The sequence below is a fragment of the Pistacia vera genome, unplaced genomic scaffold, assembly GCF_008641045.1.
Source record: "Pistacia vera cultivar Batoury unplaced genomic scaffold, PisVer_v2 Contig32, whole genome shotgun sequence".
NCBI lineage: Eukaryota > Viridiplantae > Streptophyta > Magnoliopsida > Sapindales > Anacardiaceae > Pistacia > Pistacia vera.
This window is the reverse complement of record NW_022196135.1, coordinates 534,435-561,420: the sequence shown is the minus strand read 5'-3', so window position 1 is coordinate 561,420 and position 26,986 is coordinate 534,435. Positions and strand designations below refer to the sequence as shown.

Sequence of the window (26,986 nt, the reverse complement as noted above, 5' to 3'; positions counted from 1 at the left end):
CTACCGACTGAATCTGGCCGGTAGTGCGCCGATCTAGCTTTTTCCGGTCAGATCCACAGTGGATCTGGCTGGAAAAGGCCAGATCTAAGGCCAAAGATCTTGCCGTTGATGGCCAGATCTTTGGTCGTAACCAGATGTCAATGACGGCCAACATATGGTCGTCGTTGACCATCAACAACCGTCGTTGATGAGCAAATGCGGTCAGATCTAGCCGTAGATCTAGCCTTTGCCAACCAGATCCACAGCGCACGACCGGCAAGATCCAGCCGGTCATGCGCCGATATGACGACTCCGGCCCACCTCCGACGGTGGTGGCTGGCTGTAATTACTCAATGGGTGGGTTGGGGGTGTTTTTGTTAACTTTTAAAGTTTTATTATGGGGGTGTTTAGTAAATAAACAAACATAAGAGGTATTTTTATTAATTTCTAAATCTTACATTGTAATACCCGCCCAATTCAACTTTTTTTTTTAACTTTTTTCAAAAAAAATTTCTAAAAAATGAAAAAAGGTGAACCAAACGAAGCCTTAGTTTGTGGCCATATTACCAAAAAGAAGATTGTGAAAAAGAAAAATAATATCTACTTGGTCGTTAATTAAATTTATGAGGTCAAGATGACTTAATATCTAACCACATATTTACTTATTATCTTATAATCCAACACTGCAGGAAGTAGGTACCATTATTTAATGATATCCCCCTTTTTTTCTTTTAAGTTCTTTGTTAAATAGATGACTGTTTTATAGGTTATTTGAAAAAAATGTTATTCTGAAAAACTATCTGAATATGATAAGATATGATTAAATTGAATAGAATAAGACTCTGAGGATGTGTTTGGTATAATATCTGAAAATTATATCAGAGTTGAATAAAAATTAGAATAGATGTTTGGTACATTTTCGGAAAACATTTTCTAAAAATATTTAGAATCTTTTTTAATCCCATACATTTGTTAATTTAGCTAAACACCCCCCACAATGAAATTTTATTAACTAACAAAAACACCCCCATCCACCCAAAAATAGTCGGCAGCCGGTCACCATTGTCGGACGGCAGCTGACAATCATCGAAATGGTGCACGATTGGATGGATTTAGCTGGTTGTACGTCAATCTGGCCAGAAAATGTCAGATCTACAACCAGAATCTGGTTGTAGATTTGGCTGGAAACGGCCACATTGGTGCACGACCAATTAGATCCGTCCGGTCGTGCGTCGTTTTGGCGTTAGCGGCCCACCGGTGGCCAGTGGTTGGTAGCGGCTGGCAGTGGCTTAGATGGGTGATGGTGTTTTTGTTAATTTTTAAACTTTTAATGGAAATTGTAATTGTTTTTAGTTGAATAGAGTTGGAAAAATATTAAAATATGATAATAGAAAACAAGTCCCATCCACTTTTCATTTTCAATAGAAAAAATCTTATTTGATTCAGATTGATTTTCAAAATAATGATTTCAATAAGTAAACAATCATATATTCTGTTTTTTAATCCAAATAAGATAACAGAAAAATGATTGAGAAGAGTAAAATAAATTGGAGTATAATCTCTCAAACTCTAAATTCTTCTTCTCCTTTTTTGTTTTATTTTTGCCTTTTATTATAACTTTATATTGATCAATTTTCAGATGATTAAATAATTTGAGTTCTGTTGACATTTTGCTACACAATTTGTTTTTTTTTTTTTTCATTAATTAAAATTATTTTAATAGTAAAATGTAATTGTAAACTAAGCTATATATTTCGAGATTATATCATGTTAATATGTTTGATAAAACAGTCTAAGTTTTTTAATAAATATTTCATTGGATTTGATTAATTGGTAAGTGATTTTAGGACTTAACTCCTCAAGATATATATATATATATATACACAAATGTTTTCACGATTCTTTTAACCTCTCTACAAATTATCAAAGACTATTCTCTAATGTCACACACTGTATTTTAAGTATTTTTATTCCTGTGATTTGTATAAAATGGTGATTATAAAAATTTTTTATGATTAATGTTAAATCTACAACCTAATGTCAGTTTTTAAATGAGTTTCGTTTGTTTTTTACGTGTTTCTTTTTCTTATTTATAAATTGATTAATTACGAATTACCATATTGAGATTATAAGAGAAGGTTGTGGATGCAATATTACTGTGTTTTTATATATAAAAAAAATGGTTTCTCTAATTTTTACAACTCCTTCCTCCTAAGCAATAAAACAACATATATTAAAAATAAAAAATAAAACTTATTGAACACGTGACCATGGTTTTCCATTGCCATTATTATGTTCTGTTCTCACTTCCCGTTGACATACCTTTCCCTACGGCTTCGTTTTTACACACACAGACCTATCTCGGTTCAAACCCTACGAAGACTAAGTGGAGACTTCCACTTTGATCGCCTGATAACACGTCAAATTCCGTTAATTCTGTATCGAAGACGTCGAATTCCCGCGATAATGCCGTCGAAAAGTTCGGAACGGCTGCCCGCCGGATGGACCGTCCGGTTCAAAGCTCAGAAGAACGGGCGCAAAATTAAGGTAAAATCAAACTCGAATTTTCTGGCTTTTTATTCTTATAAGTTTTGCAAACTTGTAATTTACTCCTTGTTTAGTTATTACTTGATTGGTCTGAGGAAGTGAAATTGTATATTAGTTGCATGTGGATTGAAGTTTGTCGAATGTTAGTGTTTTGGTGCCTGCATGAAGGAACCCAGTGTTGTACTAGAAATTCTTTGTGTTGATTTGATCAGTTTGTTCGTTAGAAGGGAGGGAAATTGAGTGGTAAGGAAAAGGATAGTGAGGAAGCCATTTTCCGTATGGTTGCAAAGATATTAATTTGAGAGATTTAAAAAATAAGAGGCATTAAGGAGAAAGTTTATGTTTCTACTTTTGTCTCTGGTGTTATAGCTGTTGATAAATATGTCAAATTTAAACACGTAAAAGTGTAATTATCGTGTAATGATCTGTTTATATGTCATATTCGTCCAAATATATGGATGGAATGATGACTCTTCTGCCTATCTTTCTTTTCTTGTTCCATATATCGTTTCTCTTCCTCTGAACCAAACATTAGTAATAGTGAAATCGCTTTTGATGTGGGAATAAAGTTGATAATAGCTCATGAAAAATTTAGGAATTTTGGACATTTGTATGACGATAAGTTCTTTTGTTTGTTATTAAGGACTATTAAAGTGAGAGGTTAAAAAGGAGTGTGTTGTTGTGGTGCGGAAATTAATGCAAAATACTTTGCCCGTAATGGAAATGAATTATTTTTATTTTTCTGAAAGTAGTCAAAGGCCTGAGTTTTGAATAGAAAACGTTAACTTTTGCGTTAGTAGTTATTTTTTGTGATGATAAATATCTTTTGCTTTTATTGGAAATTTTATTGGCAGTGCTGTCATTGTTCTAAAAATGGTAAAAAGGTTTTTAGTAATATAGAAAGTGAAGGAAAAATGATGTCGCTGGTAACCCCGAGGAATGGAACAAGCTATATTGAGCTGAGTGCTTTTGAATTTGCTGTGTTTCTAATATTTATGAATTTCTGTAAGTGGAAAAACTATTACCATTTTACTCATATTATTAAATCTTTTATTAATTAATTGTTCAGACTGTCATTGGCTGCTATCAAAACTAGTTAAATGCATTGCCTGTAGGTTTTTGCCTCACTTGGTTTATTGCACTGGGCTTAAACTTTAAACTTTTCGGGTTTAAATTTTTTGTGTATTTGTTTATTTAAAGCTTGGGTTAGCTAGTGCATATACTTGTTTGGTAGTAGGAGTTGGCTAAGTGTAAGCATTATTCACAAGGTCCATGGAAATTTATCAATTGCAAATAAACTTTATTAGGTACTACGCCACTATTGAGAACTTAAGTCATACACTTTGCACAAAGCACCTGTAAATTTTTTTTCTTTCTTCACAGTTTGATATCTTCTATATTTTGAGAACATTATCTTATCTGTTTTCTTGAAGCTGATTTTCCTTTTTGATAACTTGCACTCTCCTGTTGATTTTTTGAGAAGGTGTGTATCAGTTGCAGCAGCTTAAAAATTTTATGACTAATTTGGTGCAGTTAATTATGGTTTTCTCCCATTATACTTTGTCTTTTTGACAGTGGAATTAAGCAATAGAAGTTAGAACTATAAGTTAGCATGAACATGCATTAAGGTAAATAATTGAATAAAGAAAAAGAAGTGAGATGGAACTTACTGAATTATAATATGGGTAACTTTTGAATTAAGTTATCCATTCATAACGTTGTTACTAAGCTTATAATTTATTTGGCTTTTGTAGTGTTACATGAATCGGGGAACTGGTCAAACATTCTTTTCCAAAGAGGATTTGCTTCGATATGTTAAAGTGGAAAGAACTCTTCATGAGCCTAAACCTTCTATCAGCAGCAGCAGAAGGCCCTCAGAAAATAGTGATAGTAAAGTGAGAATTCCTAAACCTAATAGTGACTGCAGCCAAAGGCACTCAGAAAATAGTGATATTAAAGTGAAAATTCCTAAACCTATTAGTGACTGTAGCAGAAGGCACTCAGAAAATAGTAATATTAAAGTGAGTTCGAAATCCCCACTTAATCCTTCCTCACATTTTTTGATTAGTTTGATTTAACTGTTCTTGATTTAATTTTTGCATACAGCCTGTGGCAAATGAAAATGAACATCCTGACTGGTTACCTGATGGCTGGGTTGTGGACTTGAAAACCCGAAAGAGTGGTGTCCTTATCGGAAGACCATACAAGGTATTACATGTATCTTTTGTCATTCTTTTTGTATTTGTTTTACTATCTTATTAAAGAAAAAAAAAAAAAAAAAAAAAAAAAAAAAGAAAAAAAAGAGAAAAGAAATATGTATTACCATCTTTTATGTTATTTTTCTGTTTATCACCTTTGTTACTTGCATTTCAACAGCCGACCATTTCTCTTTTTACCCTCTTTTGTTTTCCTGGTGAAGTCTCAGTTGATGTTGGTTGCTGTTAGCTACAACTTAATATGCATATGTTAGTACTTTACTTTGTGTCATTTAAGTACTATTGGTGATAGTTCTTTATCCCAAAATGTTGGTGAGATTTTTGTGGTGCATTGCATGGTCAAAGATGATTTGATATCTTCTATGAAGTAAATGCTTGAAAACTCTTGGAAGGGTATTTTATTTTTAAATAGAATAGCTGTGGGCATGGTTGTGGTGAATTTTTGCTCTTCAATTTTATAAAAGATTCTCCTAAATTTGTTAGTCTGTCTAACTCTTTTAGTATTCTTTAAGTAAAATATATTCTATTGATAACATCAATTTTCTTTTAGGAAACCAATTCTTCTTCATTTTTTTTTGGTTAAGTGCTTTTCTTACAATGGTCAGGGTTAATAAAGATTTTGGTCTATTTGATAACTTGATATATTTTCTAAGATAGTATCTGTTCTCAAACTCTAGAGAACCGTTCTAACTATTTCACCGTAGTAACTTCTTCTCATATAACAGCTTTCTTGTTGCAGATTTACACTGATCCATTGACAGGGTGTAAATTCTTTTCAAAACCAGAGGTGCTCCGTTATCTGGAATCTGCAAAGCGCAAAAATTGCTCATCAAAGCAGAAGGAAACATGCAATCTTGAATCTGCAAAGCGCAAAAGTTGCTCATCAAAGCGGAAGGAAACATGCAATCTTGAATCTGCAAAGCGCAAAAGTTGCTCATCAAAGTGGAAGGAAACACGCAATCTTGAATCTGCAAAGCGCAGAAGTTGCTCATCTAAGCGGAAGGAAACACGCAAAAAGATGTGTTCTGCTAGCAAAGTTTGTTTTGAATTTTCTCATATAATAATTTTTTTATTTGCTTTATTATGGGAATGTTTGGTGTTTTATATACTTCATAGCATCACTTAGTTGACCACTTTTAGAATTGCTAGATTTTAATTTATTTGTGTACTCTATGAAGCCGTTCACTCAATGGTTGTGATTGGTAGACACTATGGTTTTTCTTTATTAAAAGACCTAACGCTATAACAAACTAAACCCTTTTGTTACTATCCTTGTAGCACATCTCTAAATGGCCCATAAAGAAATAATTTTCAGTTCATATAATAAGGTAGCTCTCAAATTGCCAATAATCTCATATTCTCAAATTGAAATATCTTCAGCCACTATCCTGCTAACAAACTGGTTCTATGCTTCGCCATATTATTGAAGTTGCATTATAAAATGTAATTCCTGCAGATATATTTTTAAGGAGTACAGATAACTTCTTGATGCCATCTACCAAAGTGTTTTCTATAAATCTTGCTAAAAATTAGGAAGAGTAACCTAACTTTTGGAATGTTAGTGTGGAATTGACTGACAAGGGATAATATATTTAGAATAAAATAGAGAAAAAGTAGAATGTTGAGTCGGTTTGGTTGAATAATTAGGTTGAGGATTCCTTTCAAAATAATGACCTTCAAGATAAAATTTTTCTGTGTTCTTGTGTATCTACATGCTTTTTTGATGCTTTCTATTTATAAGTTAAATAGATGTTATATCCAGTTGACGCCGTAGCTGTGTAAATATCTCAAAACTTAAAAATGCACAACATTGTTGTAGTTAAATATAAACCAGATGGCAATGGCACATTGTGTTATAAGACGTATTTATTTATGGGGTTAAGAAGTTATGGGATCATTAAATTCTTAATTTATGAATTAGATGTTTGTTATTATTATTAATTTTTTTTTTTTTTTTATCAATATGTAACTCTGATTATCTGTAAAAATCTAGGTTGTGGTTGAGAAATCTACAGTGGATGATTTACCACCAGGGTGGATTAAGGAAACAAAAATTAGAAAGAATGCATTTGGAGTGAGAAGAGATCCGGTATGGAGCTTCTTTTTGAACTCTTGCCTTACTTACAGTGCCCCTCTGCTTATCTATCTCATTTGTTGTGTGTGGCTCATGTCTTGATTCCTTTTAGTATGTGTTTATTTTGATCAGTGCTTCCTTGCTGCAGTATTACACAGATCCAGTTAGTGGATATGTGTTCCGCTCCAAAAAGGATGTATTCCGCTATCTAGAAACTGGAGAGATTAGTAGACATGCATTTAAACCAGCAAAAAGGGATGCTCATGATCTAGAAGCCTTGGTACGTGTGCAACTATTTTTATAATTTCATATAATGCATCAGTATTATAATCTTTGCTTCCTATTGCATACCATATCTCTGATGTCATTAAGCTTGCATAATTACGTTTAGGTCATTTAGGTAATTGCAAGAAGCATTCTGTCATCTATTGAATGCTGGGAGTATTGAGAAACTAGGCTTGGATATTGATAGGAACCCACTCCAATAACTCAACAATGTGGGCTGGGCTATGGGTCTTTCATGGGCTTGGGTAGAACTCTCCTTGGAAAACCGGTTTGCCAAGGGAGAGTGCCCAAGCCTTTATAACAATCTACATGCCCACCTTTTTCCCTTTCAATGTGGGATCCTAACATTCCATCACGCTTCCGCAACCGACGTCCACGTCGGCCTCTTTACCTCTTGGGTGACTACGCGGATCCCTTTTCCCTCGGGCTTTCATGCCCTTTCTCGGGGTAGCAGCCCGGGCCCAAGGTCAGCCTGTCACTGGTCAGCCTGCCACGTGCGCTGCCACATAGGCGTAGGATTATGCTTTGATACCAATTGATAGGAACCCACTCCAATAACTCAACAATGTGGGTTAGGCCATGGATCTTTCATGGGCTTGGGTAGAACTCTCCTTGGAAAACTGGCTTGCCAAGGGAGGGTGCTTAAGCCTTTATAACCCACATGCCCGCCCTTTTCCCTTTCAATGTGGGATCCTAACATTCCACCACGCTTCCGCAACCAACATCCACGTCGGCCTCTTTACCCTTTGGGTGACTACGCGGATCCCCTTTTCCCTTGGGCCTCCATGCCCTTTCTCGGGGTAGCAGCCCGGGCCCAAGGTCAGCCTGCCATGGGTCAGCCTGCCACGTGCGCTGCTACATAGGCGCAGGATTATGCTTTGATATCAATTGGTAAGAACCCACTCCAATAACTCAACAATGTGGGCTGGGCCATGGGTCTTTCATGGGTTTGGGTAAAACTCTCCTTGGAAAACCGGCTTGCCAAGGGAGGGTGCCCAAGCCTTTATAACCCACATGCCCACCCTTTTCCCTTTCAATGTGGGATCCTAACAGATATTAGGGTTTATTCCCAGCTATTCATGCATACGATTATAGCACTCATTAAATTATCATGCTGATGTTAGAGGATAGGTTATTATGCTTAATCTACATTAATCAATCAAACTGCTTGGTGGCTGNGCAATCTTGAATCTGCAAAGCGCAGAAGTTGCTCATCTAAGCGGAAGGAAACACGCAAAAAGATGTGTTCTGCTAGCAAAGTTTGTTTTGAATTTTCTCATATAATAATTTTTTTATTTGCTTTGTTATGGGAGTGTTTGGTGTTTTATATACTTCATAGCATCACTTAGTTGACCACTTTTAGAATTGCTAGATTTTAATTTATTTGCATACTCTATGAAGCCTTTCACTCAATGGTTGTGATTAGTAGACACTATGGTTTTTCTTTATTAAAAGACCTAACGCTATAACAAACTAAACCCTTTTGTTACTATCCTTGTAGCACATCTCTAAATGGCCCATAAAGAAATAATTTTCAGTTCATATAATAAGGTAGCTCTCAAATTGCCAATAATCTCATATTCTCAAATTGAAATATCTTCAGCCACTATCCTGCTAACAAACTGGTTCTATGCTTCGCCATATTATTGAAGTTGCATTATAAAATGTAATTCCTGCAGATATATTTTTAAGGAGTACAGATAACTTCTTGATGCCATCTACCAAAGTGTTTTCTATAAATCTTGCTAAAAATTAGGAAGAGTAACCTAACTTTTGGAATGTTAGTGTGGAATTGACTGACAAGGGATAATATATTTAGAATAAAATAGAGAAAAAGTAGAATGTTGAGTCGGTTTGGTTGAATAATTAGGTTGAGGATTCCTTTCAAAATAATGACCTTCAAGATAAAATTTTTCTGTGTTCTTGTGTATCTACATGCTTTTTTGATGCTTTCTATTTATAAGTTAAATAGATGTTATATCCAGTTGACGCCGTAGCTGTGTAAATATCTCAAAACTTAAAAATGCACAACATTGTTGTATTTAAATATAAACCAGATGGCAATGGCACATTGTGTTATAAGACGTATTTATTTATGGGGTTAAGAAGTTATGGGATCATTAAATTCTTAATTTATGAATTAGATGTTTGTTATTATTATTAATTTTTTTTTTTTTTTTATCAATATGTAACTCTGATTATCTGTAAAAATCTAGGTTGTGGTTGAGAAATCTACAGTGGATGATTTACCACCAGGGTGGATTAAGGAAACAAAAATTAGAAAGAATGCATTTGGAGTGAGAAGAGATCCGGTATGGAGTTTCTTTTTGAACTCTTGCCTTACTTACAGTGCCCCTCTGCTTATCTATCTCATTTGTTGTGTGTGGCTCATGTCTTGATTCCTTTTAGTATGTGTTTATTTTGATCACTGCTTCCTTGCTGCAGTATTACACAGATCCAGTTAGTGGATATGTGTTCCGCTCCAAAAAGGATGTATTCCGCTATCTAGAAACTGGAGAGATTAGTAGACATGCATTTAAACCATCAAAAAGGGATGCTCATGATCTAGAAGCCTTGGTACGTGTGCAGCTATTTTTATAATTTCATATAATGCTTCAGTATTATAATCTTTGCTTCCTTTTGCATACCATATCTCTAATGTCATTAAGCTTGCATAATTACGTTTAGGTCATTTAGGTAACTGCAAGTAGCATTCTGTCATCTATTGAATGCTGGGAGTATTGAGAAACTAGGCTTGGATATTGATAGGAACCCACTCCAATAACTTAACAATGTGGGTTGGGCTATGGGTCTTTCATGGGCTTGGGTAGAACTCTCCTTGGAAAACCGGCTTGCCAAGGGAGGGTGCCCAAGCCTTTATAATCAACATGCCCACTCTTTTCCCTTTCAATGTGGGATTCTAACATTCCACCACGCTTCCGCAACCGACGTCCACGTCGGCCTCTTTATCCCCGTCAGCCTCTTTACCCCTTGGGTGACTACGCGGATCCTCTTTTCCCTCGGGCCTCCATGCCCTTTCTAAGGGTAGCAGCCCGAGCCAAAGGTCAGCCTGCCATGCGTGCGTTGCCACATAGGCGCAGGATTATGCTCTGATAACAATTGATAGGAACCCACTCCAATAACTCAACAATGTGGGCTAGGCCATGGGTCTTTCATGGGTTTGAGTAGAACTCTCCTTGGAAAACCGGCTTGCTAAGGGAGGGTGTTCAAGCCTTTATAACCCACATGCCCACCTTTTTCCCTTTCAATGTGGGATCCTAACAGATATTAGGGTTTATTCCCAGCTATTCATGCATACGATTATAGCACTCATTAAATTATCATGCTGATGTTAGAGGATAGGTTATTATGCTTAATCTACATTAATCAATCAAACTGCTTGGTGGCTGGAAAACTTGGAATTTGGGTTTAGTTGAAATCAGAAAAATTTCCTCTGGACATCCTTAGATTTAAGAAAATGCGACCTTCAATTTGGAATTGTTGGATTCATTACATGGTGAAGATTAATGGAAGAAAATCTCAAAATAGTTGCACTCTGTGAAGTTACTGCAAATACTTCAAAATAATGGGGGATTATTTTGATGTGTGTTTATTCTAATCTTCATTGTGTGATGAATCCAAACCCAAGTTTGAGTATCTATCTATCTATCTATCCATCTATCTATCTATATATGTTCTTGTGTTATTATCACGAAGTGTGTTGGCAATCACCTCCCTCTCCAGGTTAATTGACAACTATCTGCCTATTGATAATGCCAATAGGAGGGTTCAAACACTTGAATATTTTCCGAATTGTCTTAATTATGCCTTGGGCAGCAGGACCTTCTACTGCTTGCTGGTCAATGGTTTAGTTTATGTATTTAAAACCAACCCCCATCTCTGGCAGATGCCTCATCGCAGCGATATTAGCTAATTGTATATAGCAGACCAATACTCATTTCGTTTTAGTTTTCCAGTTTATTTGTGTTAGCAATTTACAGTATAAAAAATCTATTATCTAAACTAAATTTCATGTGCTTTGCCTTCTGTTGATCTTAGCCATCGCCTGCAGCCAAAAGGCAGAAATTGGAGCATCCTGCAACCAGGAGACGGCTTTTTTCAGGTCAGATGTTGAATTATTGCAGTTCTCAAACAATGAGCAATTAATGATGAGGAAAATGACAAACCAAAAGAATTGCTGCTGCAGTTAAGGAGAGTTCTGAAGCATGCAGCTCTGCACTTCCAGAAGTTGAGGCCTTGAAGAAAAGGCAAGGGAATAGGGTTTCTGCTGAAACTGGGCTTGCTGGAGCTGCCACAGCTGAGATTTTCCCAGAGAAAATGGTAACTGAAAAGGGTTCGGAAGCTAAGAAAACCTCTAGTTTTGGCTACTCAGTGCTTTCAAAACCTAAAGTTTCCAAGGGAAATCAAGGCAACATGACTTTTGCTGATAATGGGCCAGTTTCAACTCCTGCTACTGATACTCTGCAAGGAAAGAACTCACTTGAGTGTGGGATAGAATGCGGCAGTGGAATATATCTTAAGAATTCCAACAAATCTGAAGATAAGAAAAAGCTTAACTTGCCTCGTAGGTCTTCAAAACGACTTGCTGGGCATGAACCTGAGCTAGTGGTTGATAATGTCTCCATTGAACGTGTTTGTAAAAAGAAAACTGCAGAATCTTGCAAAAGTGAAGCCATTTCAGCTGCAGATTTGGCTTCCAATGGGTTGGCTGCTGAAGTATCCAAGAAGCTCAATGCTGGCCCTGTAATAGACATGGCAGACTGTGTGTCTTCTGAAGTAGACATTCCATCAAATGAAGAACAATCGCACAAGATCAAACCTTCCAGGAACAAACCTATTCCAGGGCAACAAATGCACAAGATGAAGTCTGCTGAAAGTAATGATGACAAGTCAGAACCACATTTATCCTTCCCCTTTGGTCATTCTTACCTAGATCCATGCTTAGAATTTGCATTTAAGACTCTGACTGGTGAAATACCGGTTGATGGTATACCTGATAACATTCCTGTTTCAACTCCTGCTGCTGATATCCTGCAAGGGAAGAGCTTACAGCAGACTAACATGGAAAAGTGCAGTGCCAGAAAAGTTGACAGTAACTCAATCAAATCCAACTTGCCACGTCGATCTTCGAAAAGACTTGCTGGCTTTGAGCCTGAGTTGGTGCCCGATTTAACATTCAGTGAACGAGCTCTCTTTAATGCAACCAGAAAGTTTAAAGAAAGTGAAGCCCTAATGAATGCAGGTTTGTGTCCAAATGGTCTGGAAGATGGTGCATCTCATTACCCTGATGCTGGACACATAACAACACATGCACACCACAGTCCTGCTGACATGAGCTCTCCATTGCATGAACAATCATCAAGCAAGATCAATAAGCCTCTTGAACTCCAATCTGTTTCTGAAGGGCAACCCCAACAGGTGGATGATGAGAAGCCAGAGCGGCGGCCTCAGCATTTGGAAAATGAGAAGCCAGAGGGGCAGCCTCAGCAGATGGAAAATGAGAAGCCAGAGGGGCAGCCTCAACAGCTTGAAAATAAAAAAATGAATAACGAAAATTCAGAGTCACAGCCTGTGTTTCCATTTGGGGATTCTTGGTCGGATCCCTGCCTGGAATTTGCATTTAAGACACTTACTGGTGCAATCCCTGTAGATGACAATTTGGCAATTCAGGATTACTTCCAGCATCAACTTCACACGTCTCAGACTTGGACAGTCAGTAAACCGGAGCTGCCTGATTTCAGCATATGCAGCTCTTTTCAAGCTGATGTTTCATTCCAGCTTGATGTAGCAGAAAAAAAAACTGCTTCCCAGCAGCAGTTGCCTGTAAATCCTTCATTGCCGCCCTCAGGAAATGTAAGCTTACCAAGTTGCAGCATTGCATCTCAACAACCATGCTTGGAAGGGAACAAGGAAATGCATGGGAAGGTGAAGTCCTAATTTGAGGTGATTATCTTTTTCACTGGATGCTTGCTAATTAAATTGGTAATTAATGTACCCTCTGAAACAATTATCTCTATGGTTTATTTGTTTTCTGTGTCTCTTGTAATTTGGAACTAAACTATAAAGGCCGAAACCAAAAGCAACTGTTCAAGCCTCGATCTTTTGTACGTTTTGTTCAGTAAATGTAGAGGCCAAAAGCTTTAGGAATATTACGAGTGTTATTATCGTTATGTTTCACTCCTCTTCTTGTCAAATGATTGTAGCAGTACTGTGGTACATTGGAGATTACTATCATTTGGTATTAATTTACAAGACAGGGAACATGTGAACCCCTTTTTATGCACATATTATTTCCTTTTTCAAATTATAGTTACCCACTTTGGTGAATTCAGGTTTTGAGATGATTTTCATAAATGATATGAATATTTATTCACGCCACAGGAAGGTTTGAGTTCTTAAACTACTGCAAGATTGATTTAATGCGGTTACATACATTTTGATTCATTCGTAAATTAAAAATGCTCACGTTCACTTTGATTCTGCAAAACAAAACTTACATTTCTAATTTTAATGATAGTGGAGTCATTATTTTAAAAACCGGATCGGAGGGTAACCCGCTCTGATGGTTGAGTCACGGTTCAATTGGTGACATCATCACACATCATGATAACATCAACACATTTTTAAAAAAACTTTTTTTTTTTTTTAAGATTTCTATTTTTTAATAAGATTGTCAAACATGATTCAAAGTTCAAATTCAACAACAATCTTAACATAATTTAAGTATTTAACAACAATTCAAAAATCAAAAGACGATTAATAGCCATTGCAAGAGCAAAATAAAGTTAAATTTGGTTCCCTAGTACGGTTACTGGACCACTAAAATGAAAAATTAAGGAAGTAAAGGCAAAATGGGTTACGCAATATTACCAGGTAGAAAGATTCAATGTTGTTATAAATAGAATTTTCAACTCTAAACAATGAGAAAAACGTGATAAAAAGCATCAGATTCAGATCACTTTAAATTATTCCTGTGCATTTTAAGGTTAGTGTCTGAATCTTGATCAACAAAATGACTCAACAAGTCATAAAAGCATGGCGTGGAAATTTCAACATTATTGATAATTGCAAAGATTTTAAAGATATTAGAAAAAATCTTGGTATTTGAACACGTGGCAATCCAATAGCTCTTTCGGATAATGCACATTATCGTCCAAGTACTGTAGAGTAGCCCTAAAGTGAGTTCTGACTTTTCAACAAGGAGATGAGAACAAATTCAAGTGACAAAGTGATACTAAAACATCCACCTCTACAGGACCAAAAATTTACCACCCAAGGTAAGGCGAAGATAATTTTTCCGCCCGAAATGTTTCAGAAAAATAATTTCCTAAAACATATATATAGGAATATAAATTATTAGTTTGTCCCCTCTCTTCCACTGCCAGCTCCACCTCCAACCTCACTTCCTCTTCCCGATTCCCATACCTACCCACTTTCTCCGTTTCCTTACTCCCATCCCCACACCCACTTCCTCCACTTTTGCTCTCCCGAAGTTGTCGACGGCCTTCCAAGGTTGGATTGTGACCTTGCAAGGCCACTATAGTGGCCATGATGGTGGCCTTACGAGGCCACTGTTGCGGCCACAATGGTTGCCAAGCAAGGCCACCATTACCAATCCCAAGAGCCTATCCACACAAGCCAAACTTCATTTTTTCTCAACCCAATCGATCAGAAACAATCATCAAACAGTCCAAAATCAAAATAAAAAAAAAGCTTTGTTGATTGTTCTTCTCGGTCAAATGGGTTTGACTTGGTTTGGCCGGGTTTGACTTGGTTTGGCCAAGTTTGACCACCACGCACTCCAACCCTACCAATCGTCGTGTTCTTTACAAGTCCCTAAATCCCCTCCTCCAATGCCTCCCCCTCTACCACCACCAAAGCCTTCACCTCCACCTACACCTCCAACACCACCACCAACATTTTATTGACAATTTAGATGATCAGTATCAGAATCGCAACCGACCTAGTGTAATCCGACAGAAATCCTAGCCGCCCTAGTGCAATCCGGCCGAAATCGCACCTGACCAAGTGCGATTCGGCCTTAGTTGCACTCTACGAGGGAGGAAGACGTTATCATCGATTTCAGAGAGTTCAATTGCGATTTGGGTGGGATTTCAGAGAGAAATTTTTGTATAGAACAGAGAAGAAGGTGGGAAATTTTCGCAAAGAATAGAGACGAAGCTGAGAAATTTTCGCAAAGAGCAGAGAAGAAGCTGAGAAATTTTCGTAAGAAAAAGAGAAAGAGAAGAAGATGAGAACAGAGAAGAAGAAGCTGCGATGCGTATTAGGGATTTAGGGGTTTTTAAAATTCAACCGGTTTATCTGTCGGTCTGGTTGGACCGGTGGTTCACTGAATTTATCCGGTTTTGAAACGGTTTAAAGCGGCTCATTACATTATAGTGGTTTTGGTGTTGACTCGAACCGGACACGTGACCGGTTCCCTGTCCAACCGGTTGGATCGGCCGGTCCGGTCCGGTCCGGTTTTTAAAACAGTGAGTGGAGTACAAGTATTGAACCAAAAAATTAGCGACAAAATCAAGTAATGTCATAAACGGAAATGTTTGAATCAAATTGACCACTTATTTCGTTATCAGACTGCAGCATTTGTAGTCTTGAGCAAATTGTGTGTCAATAATAGTTTAGTGGTAGTGTGAATGAAGACTCTCTCCATCCGCCAAAGTTTTCCTCATAACCACGTTCACGGCGTTCCTAAAATATGATGTAATGAGTAAATTCCAAACTGAAATTTAGCAGAGCATGCATCAGGGCTCAATTACAGATGGATTACCTCTGGCTTGAAACCGAGGCCAAGTCGAATCTCTCCATGAAATGTTTTGTCCTTAACAACATTGTATGCTGTTGGTTGAAGGCTTCCTTTCATGAACACTGGCTCCAAAGAAATCCTGCCAATAAGCTATAATTTATTAATTATTTTTCATCAACCACCTCCATTTTAAGATAAGATTGTGGCAAATTTCATATCCTAAAACCTGTTGGTACTCACGTTGCTTCCCTAACAATGTCATCGCAAGTAGCTAAGTCACTGTCCAATATCCTGAGTTTGAGCTCTGTAGTGCCATCAGATATTGTAAATGAAAAATTCTCATTCCACTTTGGTTCTGTTCCTTGTCCTGCCAATTAATATTAATATAAACCCTTTTACCATTCTCTATAATATAATTAAGCTGAACACACGATTTGAATAAGAAAAACGAAGGATTCTTTATTAGTAGAAAGCTTAATTACCTGATGCAACACTGCTTTTCCGCTCGACTTCGGCTAGTTAGGATGACATATGGATCCTTGTTAGCTGCTCATTTCCATTTTAATTATCAAACCTCATTCAATAACAAGTTTTTATTTCATTTTTTTTTCAAACAACACTCAATTATACATTTAAAAAACAAAAATAGATCATGCATTTTTTTTTTTCACCATTGTTATTGTTGTAGATCTTTTAGAAGTGAATTAAATAATAGGAAAATGATAGAGTTACCGAAAAGTTTACACCGAATTTGTGCATCGAATGACGTGGTAAAATCCTGACCGTTGATTAATATTAACTGATAATAAATCAACGGTCAGGATTGTGCCACGTCATTCGGTGCACAAATTCGGTGCACACCCGTCGATAACTGTAGCATTACTCTTAAATAATAACATATGCAGTACATTATGAAATTGATGAGAATGATAGTTTCCGGAATTTGAAAGTAAGAAAAGCAGTGGTTTTTAAAGTTTTCTCTGTATATATCGTTTCAAGTCTAGATTATAAATGTACTAAATTCAAATGGCTAAATAGCATACACCTACCAAAGTTGACTGTAAAGATAAATTGGTATTTAGAAATGGTAAACAGACGCTTCTGTCATATTCTGTTAGAATTCCCACCTGCTAAAGGACAATATAATAATTTCACCTACGCCTACAGAATTTTTAAATTTTAAATCTCTTTTTCCCTATTTCTATTATCTTCTCTCTCTTTCTCTCTCCCTCTCTTTCACTTCCTTCTCTCTTTTTCGTCTCTCATTTCTTCGATCTCTTTTGTTTCCCTTTTTCTTCTTCTCTCTTGAATTAAACCAAAAAAAAAAAAAATATATATATATATATTCAGTGGATCAAAGTCATAAAAAACTAAAAAAGATATCACAGCTATCGGAAACAAATTCCGCGGCTGCGATCTTTGCTTTGGAACAGAAAGAAGCTATCACGCTCTAGATCCGCCGCAACTTAGGGTGTCTGCCTTGATCTGAGCTAGATCGTGGCGGTTCAAGGCCAGATCGGGTGAGATCACAAAGTAATCGCATTCTTCCGCCACGATGTGGCCGATTCCGGCAGCCACTTAATTTTTTTCTTCACTTCCTCCTCACATGGCGGCCAACCAGTAGTTGGTTTTTTGTTGTTGTTGTTGTTGTTGTGGGTCTGGAGATAAAGAAATAAAAGAGAACCCATTGTTGGGTTGGAGAAAGACGGAAGGGAAAGAACGGTTGGAATTGCTTTACTGTGAGAATAGGATTTTGATTCTTTGTTATGTAGGTTGGACTTTGAATTTCATGGATTGAAATTTAAAGTCTGGGATCTTGTTTTCTCTTAATTTTAGATTAAACCTAGATGTTGTTGGTGTTTTGTTTTCTACATGTACTTCTTAAATGTCATCTTCATTATACTCAACAAGAAGGTCTACAATTATTTCCCATATCCATAGTATGTCATCCTCATAGATAACGTAATTGTTAAAGTATGTATTTCTCTATTCTAATTGTTTTTAGTTTAAATGATAATATATGTTAATCACCACTTTCTCTGTGTGGCTAGCTTTATCTTCATTGCTCTGGAAAAGAAACAACTAAATTTTGTGTGTTTTGATTAATGTGCTCTATTTGCGTGGTGTTTGGGGGTGTTGTCCATGTTTTTAACTTGCAAGCCAAATCTAAGGTGGTATTTTATATTGGTGGTAGACTGTAATTACCCTAATGGTATTTCCTCTCCCCGTCAGGATGTGGTAGAGGGAGGTCATGGATTTATTCCCACTTGGGTACATGAATCTTACTTACCAAGCCTTAAGAATAATGGCAGTATTTCCATTATCCTGCAGGAAACTCAAGATGCAGAGATTAAGATGCTCAGGAAGAGTTTGACCTTTAAAGCAACTCGCATCCCGAGTTTCTACCAAGAGCTTCCTCCTCCTACAGTGGAGTTAAAGAAGGTAAGTTTGTACTTTTGTCAAAGATGTAACCAAATGAAAACTAATTTTCTTCTCTGAATTTTAGTATGATGGCACTCGTATGGAGAATGCTTTACGAACTATGTAACTTCTAACAATTCATTGGTTCAAGTTGGGATATCATTAAGTGTGAATCTGATGTCATTGTCATTGTCCCCTGCATGGATTGATTAAATTTTATTAATAACTGTATAATTCTATAGTAGGATATTAGGATTGTAATTAATATATATTAAGAACAAAATCTGTAAAATAGGAAGTTAGATTATTCATTTCCTAGATTAGATTATTTGTTTCCTAGATTAGTTCTTTGTTTTCTTATATATTGATGTATTATTTTCTGATCATATACAAGAAATATAAAAACACACTATTAGTTCTCTCAGATTTTCTACATGGTATCAGAGCTAGGTTGTCAAAATTTTAAAATTTTTTTTTCCAGTGAAGTTTTCCAGCGACAATTAAGTGTCTCTCTCTGGTGGTCAGAACCTCCATCTGACCATACACATCTCATTGTCTCCATCTCGCCGGCAAAACCCCACAAAAATCGATGTCAAGGGCCGTCGCACGCGCCTCCACACGCGGTGTTTCTTTTCGCCAGATCCAACTCTGATCTCCTTTTCCGACAAGAATCAGTTCTCACCGCTGGCACCAGCTTGCTCAGAAGACGGCGGTGAGCAAAACCCGCTAAGGTTCTATTACCTTCGACGTCAAACTCCAATAGCTTCACTGGATTCTGCCGGTGTCCTCGTTGGATATTCTGCTTAGATCTGTTTGTTTGCTTCGTGTTACCTCTGATTCTGGTTTTCGGTCAGATTTGCTAGTTATCACGGTTACTTCCAACTCAAACTCCACTTCTGGTGGTTTTTCTTTCTTGTCTCTCCCACTAATCACCACTGATAAGTTGATTGGGAGTGCAAATTATTCTTCTTTAGCTGCCTCTGTCGAGTTATGGTGTACGGGTCAATGTCTAGAGGATCACTTGACCACAAAGGTTGCCGACTTCACATTAGATAAGTCTTCCTCGATCAAAACTGATGCTTTATTATGTAATCTATTATGGCAATCAATTGACACTAATCTGCATCCCATTTACAAAATATACCGCACATGTTGTGAGATATAGAGTCGGGTTAAACTACTGTATACCAATGATATTCAACGCTTGTATTACGTTGTGTCCAATCTCATGCATCTAAAACAACAGGATATGAGTATGTTAGATTTTCTTGGTAAAATGGCCTCCCTCAAGGTAGAGTACAATCTTTTCCTACTTGCTAGTAAAACTGCTGTAGAAGATCTAGCACAACGAGATAAATTCTTCATGATTCTAACCCTTGCTGCTATTAGTCCTGATCTCACTCTTGTATGAGATCAAATTTTAGCTAGCGCGACTGTGCCATCTCTTGATGAAGTATTTGCTAGGTTACTTCGAGTTTCATCCCTAAGTACTGTCCCCAGTTTTACTATTGTTAACTTTTCTACTCTGGCTTTTCAGTCTCAAACTACTTATAGAGGAGAACAGGGAGATCGTGGTCAAAGCGGATGACCCAAGTGTAGTTACTGTCATTGTTGGGGCCATACCAGGGAAAAATGTTACAAATTATATGGTCGCCCTACTCAGACGACTAATGTTGCTCAGGCTGACATTCGTCCTGACTCTTCTGATGGACACACTCAACCATCATTAACTCTCACTGGGGTTGATTATGAAGAATACCTCCAGTTTTAGGAAAATAAGCAGTCTTCTCCATCTATTGCCTTTATCGCTCAATCGGGTAATTCAGTGGCATGCCTTACTCAGTCTTTTCTCTTGGACCTTGGGTTCTTGACTCAGGTGCCTCTGACTACATTTTTTGTAACCCTTACTTACTTTCTCATTTAACTAATGTTACATCTTTACCATCCGTTACTTTAGCTAATGGTTCTAAAGCTGTAGGTCATGCCAAACCACTTCCATCCTTAGAATTAGACTCTGTTCTCTATATTCCCAATTGTCTATTTAATCTTGTCTATGTCAGTAAACTTAACTGCTTTTTAAATTGTTCTATATCGTTTGATACTGAATCTATTGTTATACAGGATCGAGGCACAGGACAGATAATTGGCATAGGACATGAGTCATAGGGCCTCTATCTTCTCCATCTACCATCTATAGCCTGCACTGTCACTGAATCTCCAACACTCCTTCATAATCGTTTGGGTCATCGCAGTGTAGTAAAGCTTAAAAAGATGCATCCTGGTCTAACTAATTTATCGTCTTTAAATTGATAGTCACGTTAGCTTAGAATATATTCTCGTAGCACCTTTCCAAAGCGTGTTAATAAACGGGTTGTGTCCCCTTTTGAGTTAGTTCATTTAGATGGATGAGGACCTTGTCGTGTGTCATCTGTTTTAGGTTTTTAGTACTTTGTTACCTTTACTGATGATTACTCACACTGTACTTGGTTATTCCTTATGAAAACTTGTTCCGAGTTATTTTCCATTTTTGAATCTTTTTGTGCAGAAATTAAGACTCAATTTAATTTTGTTATTCGAGTATTACGCAGTGATAATGCTCGCGAGTATTTCTCTGATCCCTTTACTAAATTCATGTCTTCTCAGGGAATTCTTCTTCAGTCCTCGTGTGCTTATACACCACAACAAAATGGGGTTGTTGAGCGTAAAAACAGACATCTCATTGAAACTGCCCGTACCCTACTTTTACATAATAAAGTCCATTTTCGTTTTGGGTGGAAGCTGTTTTGACCGCCTGTTTCTTAATCAATTGGATGCCCTTTTATGTCCTCAGTGACAAGGTACCTCATTCCATTTTATTTCCTGATCAATCGTTGTATCCAATCCTTCCTCGTGTCTTTGGGTGCACATGCTTTGTCCATGTTTTCCCTCCTGGTCAGGACAAACTGGCAGCTAAATCTACTAAGTGTATTTTCTTAGGGTATTCACGTCTTTAGAAAGGATATAAGTGTTATTATCCATCAACACATCGCTATTTTCTCTCTGCTGATGTTACGTTTTTTGAGTCGTCTCCATTCTTTTCTTCATCTACCTTAGATTATGAGTCAATAACCACGGTCCTTCCCATATCGTCCATTACCAATCTTCTTGAGTCTGTAATAGCCCCACAGTCTTTTACTACCGAGTCTCCCATCACAGACCATAGTCTTGTTCCATTTACAGGTACTACTCTTGATCCGTTAGTGTCCCTAAGGCTCCTATCGATGGCAATCCTACTCTGATTCCTCCAATTCTACGGTCTTCTCTCCTGATGATCAGTTTCCCATTGCCATTTGTAAAGGTATGTGGTCTACTTGTAACCCTTATTTGATGTATAATTTTTTAAGTTATCATCGTTTATCTTCATCATATTATGCATTTGTGTCCACACTTTCTTCTGCTTCTGTCCCTTCAAATGTTCATGAGGCACTCTTTGATCTCGGATGGTGTCAGGCAATGGTTGATGAGATGACTACTTTGCATCATAATCACACATAGGAGTTAGTTCCATTACCTCCATGACATTTGATTGTTGGGTGTTGCTGGATTTATACAGTCAAGTTGGTCCTGATGGTCAGGTTGATCGCTTAAAAGCCCGGTTAGTTGCCAAGGGCTACACTGAGATACATGGGATGGATTATTTTGATACTTTTTCCCCAGTTGCTAAGATGTCTTCTATCCGCTTATTCTTAGCAATGGCTACTATTCAACATTGGCCTCTGCATCAATTGGATATTAAGAATAACTTTCTTCATGGTGAACTTCAGGAAGATATTTATATGGAGCAACCTCCTGGGTTTGTTGCTCATGGGGAGTTTTCCTTGGTATGCAAACTTCGTCATTCTCTGTATGGGTTGAAACAGTCTCCTCATGCCTGGTTTGGACAATTCAGTATTGTTATCCAAGAGTTTGGTATGCTTCGGTGTGAGTTTGATCATTCTGTCTTTTATAGACATACAGCACCAGGGCAATGTATCTATCTGGTTGTCTATGTTGATGATATTGTCATTACAGGGAGTGATCAAGATGGTATTGAACAATTGAAGATGCATTTATTCAGACATTTTCAAACTAAAGATTTAGGACTTCTTAATTGCTTCCTTGGTATAGAAGTTGCTTAGTCCAAATCTGGTATTGTTATCTCTCAGAGAAAGTATGCACTAGATGTTAGATTGTAGACCAATAGACTTTCCTATGGATCCTAATTTAAAACTCTCATCTGGACAGGGAGCCGCTGGCTGATCCTAGAAGATATCAAAGACTAGTTGGTAAATTTAATTATCTCACTATCACACAACTTGATATTTCCTTTTTTTGTGAGTGTTGTAAGTCAGTTCCTACAATCTCCATGTGATAGTCATTGGGATGCAGTTGTTCGGATTTTAAGGTATATAAAAGGTGCACCAGGAAAAGGTTTGTTATATGAGAACAAGCCTTTGCTTGATTGGGCAGGGGTAATTCACACATTGTTAGATATTATGATGCTGATTGGGTAGGGTCTCCATCTGATAGATGTTCTACTTCGGGTTTTTGTATTCTTATTGGAGGAACCTAGTGTCTTGGAAAAGTAAAAAGCAAGCTGTTGTTGCCCGATCAAGCGCAAAAGCTAAATATCGTGCAATGTCCTTAGCTACTTGTGAGCTCATTTGGTTAAAGCAACTGATCCAAGAGTTGAAATTTGCAGAAGTGTCACAAATGAAGTTACTCTGTGATAATCAAACTGCTTTCCATATTGCCTCTAACCCAGTATTTCATGAGAGGACTAAGCACATAGAAATTGATTGTCATTTTATTCGGGAAAAAATTCTATTTGGATGTATTACCACTAGTCATGTCAGTTCCAACGACCAGTTAGTAGACATCCTCACTAAATCTCTCGGGGGAGGGGGGGGGGGGGGGTGCATTGATTTGATCTATAGCAAGCTTGGTGCATATGACTTATATGCTCCAGCTTGAGGGGGAGTGTTGAAGTGTATAATTCTATATTAGGATATTAGGATTGTAATCAATATATATTAAGAACAAAATTTGTAAAGTAGGAAGTTAGATTATTTATTTCCTTAATTAGATTATTTGTTTCCTAGATTAGTTCTTTGTTTTCCTATATATTGATGTATTATTTTCTGATCATATACAAGAAATATAAAAACAAACTATTAGTTCTCTCTGATTTTGAGTATGATCATTATTAGATAATTTTGTCCTCACACCAATTTGGTTTATCTACTCCTGAATGTTGATAGTTGTTCAAACAAGATCTAAATCATATAAAGGCATATTAATTGAAAGATTTGAAAATTTATTCGCTACATAAAAGTGTTTTATGGTGGTTGTAGGTTCAAGTGGCACAAACATGCTTTTTAGTATGGTGGTAGTTAGTTTGCATTTTGCTATGTTATAGCTTTTGAAGTTATCTCTGATGATCCCAGCTCATTAGTGTGCAGCTGAGCATGTTTATTTCTCTTCGTTTGGTTAGGAAATCTAATTTCTATTTCTTGAAACAAGAAAATTTTGTGAGTTGGGGACGAAATGGAAGTAGTGTTTAATTTATTAAAAGTCCTGGAATTTTTCATTTTTCATTTTATTTTACTAAGCATTGGCCAAAGATTTAGCATAGAATATCAGAAAATGTATGAAAGATGTGCATTTATAGATAGAAACTAGAGAAACAAGGACTAAGGAGTTGGGTGGTTACTTTGGGGGCTAAGTTTCAGTGGTTGTATTTACATTTCACTGTTGGGTTATGTTTATTTTTATTGGGATTTAAGAAGTAGCACCCTCTCACTCTTGATGAGAAATACTTGATCGTTTAATCCTTTATTTTCCTTTGCCTGTGCTTTGCACTTCACCCATCTCAAATTATTCCTTTTCCTGATAAATGAATTTACTTTTAGGTTCTTGAATGAAGCCCAACCTTCATCTCCAAATTATTTTGTCTCAACTTTTGTATATATATTCAGGAAATGTATCTTGATTACATGTTTGGTTCCCTAACCTAATATTGTCACAGTTCATGCTCAATTTATTCTTGATCTGATGATTTTGAGTTCAGTACAATTGATTGTTTTTATTTCCAATCACCCTCTTTGACCGTTCCAGTTGTGTAGCGGAATTGATTTGCCAGTTTACTAGTTATGGGTAGTGAAAATCTGAGGATTATACTGTTTTATTTAGGCTTTTTGGCCGGATTTTGGATGCTTCTTAGTTTGTTTGTGCCTGAATTGCTACTTAACTCCACATATTTTATGTTTCAGGCCAAAATGTGTACTTTGAGCAAATAATGAGCGGATTGGAGTTTCTGGACCCAGAAGCAAGCAAATCTCAGAATTCGGGGAAGTTCTGAAGTGGATTTGAAGCACTATGAAGCTTGTTCTCATGGGAAAGCATCGAAGATTGAAGATTCAAGCAAAGAAGCAAGCGGAGGGCAATTATGTAAAATTCAGAATTGTTCAGGAAGGTTCTCCGCGACGAAGTCTGCGAATTCCAGTTTTCTTCAAAACGCACAGTTTTATTTTAGGAAAGTTTTTAGGTTTTTGGGTCGACTATATAAGAAAAACTTGCCATTTTGAGCCAGGTCGTCTAGGTTCGTCTTTGTTGAGTGGAGCTTTGACATTTTGGGAGAAAAGGAGAGAAGATTTGAGATTTAACCTTATGGATTCATCAATTAGGGGAGATCTTTTATCTCTTTTCTTTGTTTCAATATGTTGACTGTTGTGTTTACTGTTTTTCTTGCTATTTGTGTTAATTTCGTTATGAACTAACTCACTTTGGATTAGGGTTTTGATGTAATTCGGATTTCTATGGTTAATCAATAGATTATTATTGCTTTTACATTCTATTGTATGGATTGTGTGATTATTCTGATTTTTATTAATTTTATTTGTTGAACATGATGAGATTGAGAAATGAATCATGTTGGACTTCTTGGGTAATCACCATTGTTGTATTGAACGCTAGAGATAGGTTTGAGAATCAATGAAATCAATCTAGGATTCCATTAGCTGAATGAACTTGGATATATTAATCTTCATTTTGTTGGGTGCGGAAGCTTAATAGGGAAAAGTAGGAATTCATAGCCTTAAAATGTATGTTTTACAACTTAGGGAATTCGATTTACAATCCGTGCATGTGAGCGTAGAAGTAACATAATTCGTAGAATTAATCCATAAAGTCCTAATGAAGTCAAAACTCTACTCGTTTGCTTAAATTGATATTACTCTTACTTCAATCTTGCTTTCATTAATTAGCTTTTTAATACTTAGTAAATTTTTCTTTCAGTTTAATTTTAATTTCTCCCATAAATCCAAACAAATTTCGGTTTCTCCAACTTGAAAACAAATAGGAAAATCAGTGATTAACAACCAATCCTCGTGGGAACGATACTCTACTTATCACTTTATTACTTTTTACGACTAGTGCACTTGCTATATTGCATGTTGTAGTAACAAAGCATCAAGTTTTTGGCGTCGTTGCCGGTGATTGGTTTTTGTGTTAACATTGAATTTTTCTTGTGTAGCTAGATTGGAGTTTTATTTTTGTTTTAATTGATTATTGGTTAATTTTGGTTGTTCTTTTTTGTTAGCTTGTGATCTCACTTTTTCTCTCTTTCTGTGTAGTTTATGCGAAGAGCTAGACGTCAGCTAGTGGTTCTTGTGATCCAGAGATTGAAAAAACCGCAAGAAGACTTAACAGAGAGGGAAGAGAACGAGAGGCCATAGCTGTTGAGATGGCAGAAAATAGAACATTGAGGGAATTCTCAGTTCCCACGGTTAATGGCAGTGGGTCAAGCATAACTAGACTAGCAGTACAGGTCAACACTTTCGAAATAAAGCCGACAATCATCCAGATGATCCAATAGTCGGTACAATTTAAGGAAGATTTGAAGGAAGATCCAAATCTGCACATTGCAAACTTTTTAGAGATTTGCGATACCTTCAAGTCAAATAGAGTGTTAGATGACACCATCAGATTGAGATTGTTCCTTTTTTCATTAAGGGATAAAGTAAAGGGATGGTTAATGGCACTACCACCAGGAACGATCACTTCATGGAATGAATTAGCACAGAAGTTCCTGACCAAATTCTTTCCTCCAGCCAAATCTGCGAAGATGAGAAATGATATCACATTGTTTCTCCAGGAAGAGTCTGAATCATTATATGAGGCGTGGGAAAGATACAAGGAACTACTGAGGAGGTGTCCACGCCATGGTTTGCCAGTTTGGATGCAAGTCCAAACGTTTTATAATGGATTGATGGTTAATGTGCAAACGATGGTAGATGCAGCATCGGGAGGCGCATTGCAAAATAAGACACCTGAAGAAGCTCATGAGTTGCTTGAAGTTTTGGCAAGCAACAATTATCAAAGACCGAATGAGAGGATACAATCGAAGAAATCTATGGGTCTTCATGAAGTTGATGCATACACGGCCATTTCAGCCCAACTTACAACACTTCAGAAGTAGTTGGGAAATATGCAGGTAAATTCTATTCAAGCACCTCAACTAACTTATGATCTTTGTGCAGGTAATCATGTGAGCAGTGAATGTCAAGTGGGGAACACGTTTGCTTCAGCTTCATCATCATCAGAACAGGTTAACTACTTGGCAGGAAATCAGAGGCAACAAAACAATCCGTACTCCAATAC

General features: G+C 36.9%; 3 protein-coding genes, 1 non-coding gene and 1 pseudogene across 7 annotated transcripts; 3 read left to right on the top strand and 2 right to left on the bottom strand.

Moving 5' to 3' along the window:
* Positions 1 to 2,282: 2,282 nt before the first annotated feature.
* LOC116136796 lies at positions 2,283 to 13,425 on the top strand. Its single transcript, XM_031422466.1, has 10 exons — positions 2,283 to 2,526; positions 4,281 to 4,547; positions 4,633 to 4,734; positions 5,482 to 5,778; positions 6,736 to 6,831; positions 6,965 to 7,096; positions 9,318 to 9,413; positions 9,547 to 9,678; positions 11,161 to 11,224; positions 11,291 to 13,425. The coding sequence occupies exons 1-10, from the start codon at positions 2,446 to 2,448 to the stop codon at positions 13,057 to 13,059; spliced, it is 3,036 nt and encodes a 1,011-aa protein (XP_031278326.1). The 5' UTR covers positions 2,283 to 2,445; the 3' UTR covers positions 13,060 to 13,425.
* Positions 8,288 to 11,299, top strand: LOC116136754 (methyl-CpG-binding domain-containing protein 13-like). Its single transcript, XM_031422417.1, has 4 exons — positions 8,288 to 8,360; positions 9,318 to 9,413; positions 9,547 to 9,678; positions 11,161 to 11,299. Exons 1-4 carry the CDS (start codon positions 8,343 to 8,345, stop codon positions 11,266 to 11,268), a joined length of 354 nt encoding a protein of 117 aa, XP_031278277.1. The 5' UTR covers positions 8,288 to 8,342; the 3' UTR covers positions 11,269 to 11,299.
* A 2,325-nt stretch (positions 13,426 to 15,750) lies between the features above and the next one.
* On the bottom strand, positions 15,751 to 16,796 carry LOC116136795 (annotated as a pseudogene).
* Positions 16,797 to 17,142: 346 nt separating this feature from the next.
* Positions 17,143 to 24,654, top strand: LOC116136776 (protein WVD2-like 5). Of its 4 annotated transcripts, XR_004129065.1 has the most exons (4): positions 17,143 to 17,826; positions 18,218 to 18,328; positions 20,951 to 21,644; positions 24,598 to 24,654. XR_004129065.1 is itself a non-coding variant. In XM_031422450.1 (3 exons), the coding sequence occupies exons 1-3, from the start codon at positions 17,734 to 17,736 to the stop codon at positions 24,622 to 24,624; spliced, it is 231 nt and encodes a 76-aa protein (XP_031278310.1). In that variant the 5' UTR covers positions 17,143 to 17,733; the 3' UTR covers positions 24,625 to 24,653. The 4 variants fall into 4 exon arrangements, 2 of the variants coding, with proteins under 2 accessions (XP_031278310.1, XP_031278309.1); XR_004129066.1 differs by lacking the exons at positions 20,951 to 21,644; positions 24,598 to 24,654 and adding an exon at positions 18,789 to 20,408; XM_031422450.1 differs by lacking the exon at positions 20,951 to 21,644 and having other exon boundaries at positions 24,598 to 24,653.
* A 1,793-nt stretch (positions 24,655 to 26,447) lies between these two features.
* Positions 26,448 to 26,554, bottom strand: LOC116136825. Its single transcript, XR_004129067.1, has one exon. It is a non-coding gene; the product is annotated as a small nucleolar RNA R71 (small nucleolar RNA).
* Positions 26,555 to 26,986: the final 432 nt, after the last annotated feature.

Bases quoted from the DNA above. Each gene is read 5' to 3' on its own strand.
- LOC116136796 (XM_031422466.1), top strand. From the start codon at position 2,446: ATGCCGTCGAAAAGTTCGGAACGGCTGCCCGCCGGATGGACCGTCCGG. The intron at 5,779-6,735 runs GTTTGTTTTGAA...GTAAAAATCTAG, and splicing joins AGATGTGTTCTGCTAGCAAA to GTTGTGGTTGAGAAATCTAC. The intron at 9,414-9,546 runs GTATGGAGTTTC...TCCTTGCTGCAG, and splicing joins TTGGAGTGAGAAGAGATCCG to TATTACACAGATCCAGTTAG.
- LOC116136754 (XM_031422417.1), top strand. The intron at 9,414-9,546 runs GTATGGAGTTTC...TCCTTGCTGCAG, and splicing joins TTGGAGTGAGAAGAGATCCG to TATTACACAGATCCAGTTAG. The intron at 9,679-11,160 runs GTACGTGTGCAG...TGTTGATCTTAG, and splicing joins CTCATGATCTAGAAGCCTTG to CCATCGCCTGCAGCCAAAAG.
- LOC116136776 (XM_031422449.1), top strand. From the start codon at position 17,734: ATGTTGTTGGTGTTTTGTTTTCTACATGTACTTCTTAAATGTCATCTT. The intron at 17,827-18,217 runs GTATGTCATCCT...ATTATCCTGCAG, and splicing joins AATTATTTCCCATATCCATA to GAAACTCAAGATGCAGAGAT. The intron at 18,329-20,428 runs GTAAGTTTGTAC...ATTGTTATACAG, and splicing joins CTACAGTGGAGTTAAAGAAG to GATCGAGGCACAGGACAGAT.